This window comes from Pteropus vampyrus, unplaced genomic scaffold, assembly GCF_000151845.1.
Source record: "Pteropus vampyrus isolate Shadow unplaced genomic scaffold, Pvam_2.0 Scaffold142, whole genome shotgun sequence".
NCBI classification, from domain to species: domain Eukaryota; kingdom Metazoa; phylum Chordata; class Mammalia; order Chiroptera; family Pteropodidae; genus Pteropus; species Pteropus vampyrus.
The window spans coordinates 2,222,299-2,224,257 of record NW_011888923.1 but is presented as its reverse complement, the minus strand read 5'-3'; the positions used below and the strand labels follow the sequence as shown (position 1 = coordinate 2,224,257).

Below are 1,959 nucleotides of genomic sequence, written 5' to 3'. Positions count from 1 at the left end.
GGCCACCAAGGAAGCAGGGGCTGTGGGAGGGCTGGGCAGGGCGGAAAGGGGTCACCTCCGGCAGGGTGGGGAGGAGGCCACACCCAGAGCCAGGATGTGGGGGGCTCTATTGCCATGGCACAAGGAGGCAGTGCGGGGGGTACCCAGGAGCTGGAGGGGGACAGCAATACAGCCTTTTTCTTCTTAAGATGTGAGCTCCATTCCCAGACCACACGATACCCGCCCCCGACACACACACTGTCCAGCGAGGCCGAGGCCGCGGACTTTGCCCCTCATCCTGCTCCCTGCAGCTTGTCCTGCAGCTGGCCGCCTGCTCTGGGCATTTACTGTCCCTTCTGTTTTGTGGCCCCAAGACAGGGAGACGTGAAGGCCAGGTACTAACACATGCCCAAGACGTGCTCGCTGTAGAGCAGAGCCCTGTGACGCCTGTGGCTGTCCCCTGGGCCCTGCAGTCTGTGGTCTCGGCACCGGGGAGGGGAGAAGCCAGCTTCCTGCGGAGGTTCTCTGACTTGGGCCTGTGTGTCTCCTTCCAGGAACTTGGGTGACCTTCGGAGGCCAGATCACCGACGAGGTAAGACGAGGCTCCCTCGTTCCCCCAGGCCCCGTGAGGGCGGCCCACGCGGGGCACGTGGGACACACCAGTGAGTCTGTGCTCCCCGCTTTCCTCTTCGTGTTTCCCCAGGGTGCCCTGGCTCATGGGGCAGCAGGAAGAGGGAGCCGCAGCAGTGGCTCGGGGCTTCAGCAAGTCCCCTGAGGTCCCAGAGACTCAGGTTCCTCGTCTGCAGGGCACCAGGATTCAGGGAGCTCCGGTTTTCCCAATCATAAAGCCCGATGCCACTCTGAGCTGCTCCCACAGAGTCTGCCCGCCCACGCGAACTTGCAGCTTCGGCGACATTCTGCCGAGGTCACGGAGAACGCAGATTCTGCAGCCGTTGCTGCAGGCGGAGGCCGAGCGGGTTTACGCTTCCCTCCTGCTACGCAGTTCCCATGGCTGTCGGTGGCCGTGTGCGCTGCAGTCAGACATACTTGCTGGGGCTTCTCGCTTCACGACTGGGCTGCGTCTCTGGGTCTGTCCTGGAGGGGACGGTGTGTTCCCAGGCTGCTGTGCACTCGGGGGCAGTGAGTGGACAGCTGGGAAGCGAGGACGGTGGCATTCGCTCAGAGAGCTCTGGACATGGGCGCAAGAAGTCGTCTTCACATTTGCCCTACTTACTGTTGCGTTTAAAAATTAATGCGTGAGTTCATTTGAGACCCTGTTAGCTGTGATTGCTCAGTTCGTTTTCAAAGGAAAACTTTTACTTCTGTCAAAATCTAAATGCATCTAATTTGTGTTTTCGTTCCTTTGTCTGCTATGACAGCCTGGGTTCGAGAACTCTTCACCTTTGCTTTGAGGGTCTGGGTCTGGGCTGTCTCAGGGTGAAGGTGGCAGTTTTTAAGGTACAGGGAACTGTTTTGCCTTCGGCCACCAGGCTGGGTCTGAGCACAGAGACTGGCACGCAGCCCCGGAGCCCACGTGGTTCACCCGACTGGCCCTTTTCCCTTTCCACGTGGTCACCAAATTCGTGGGAAGAAGAGTCATGGGAGGGCTCGGCTCCATTTCCACGCGGCGTGTGGCCTCCTTGTGGAAAAGACAGAAGTGGCGGGCGGTAACCATGCAGCTGGTGACGTTTTCACCAGCAGATCATCGCACCCAGAGAGTATCGGTTAGTGATCCGGCGGCAGCCCCGGCTGGCTCTGCTATGACTCATAGACATGCCCAGTGACATGTGCGAAGATCCTGGAAGTCACTTCCGGATGACACGCAGCTGGGAGGACAGCGGAGGCGATAGGTGCCAGACTCGGGACTCTGCAAGGTCCTGGCAGGTTCTCAGAGCGATAGAGCGAAGGAGCCGGCAGCGTTTCCGTGGGAACCTTACAGCTAGTGTCCAAGACAGTCGATACATCGGCGTGAGGGGCACA

At 59.7% G+C, this 1,959-nt stretch overlaps 1 protein-coding gene across 1 annotated transcript in view; it reads left to right on the top strand.

Moving 5' to 3' along the window:
• Positions 1-1,959, top strand: part of KCNAB2 (potassium voltage-gated channel subfamily A regulatory beta subunit 2) — an 80,492-nt gene that overhangs the window by 54,547 nt on the left and 23,986 nt on the right. The window contains exon 5 of the mRNA XM_023535624.1: positions 534-571. Within this exon, the coding sequence (XP_023391392.1) occupies positions 534-571 (38 nt within the window). The remainder of the gene's footprint in view (positions 1-533; positions 572-1,959) is intronic.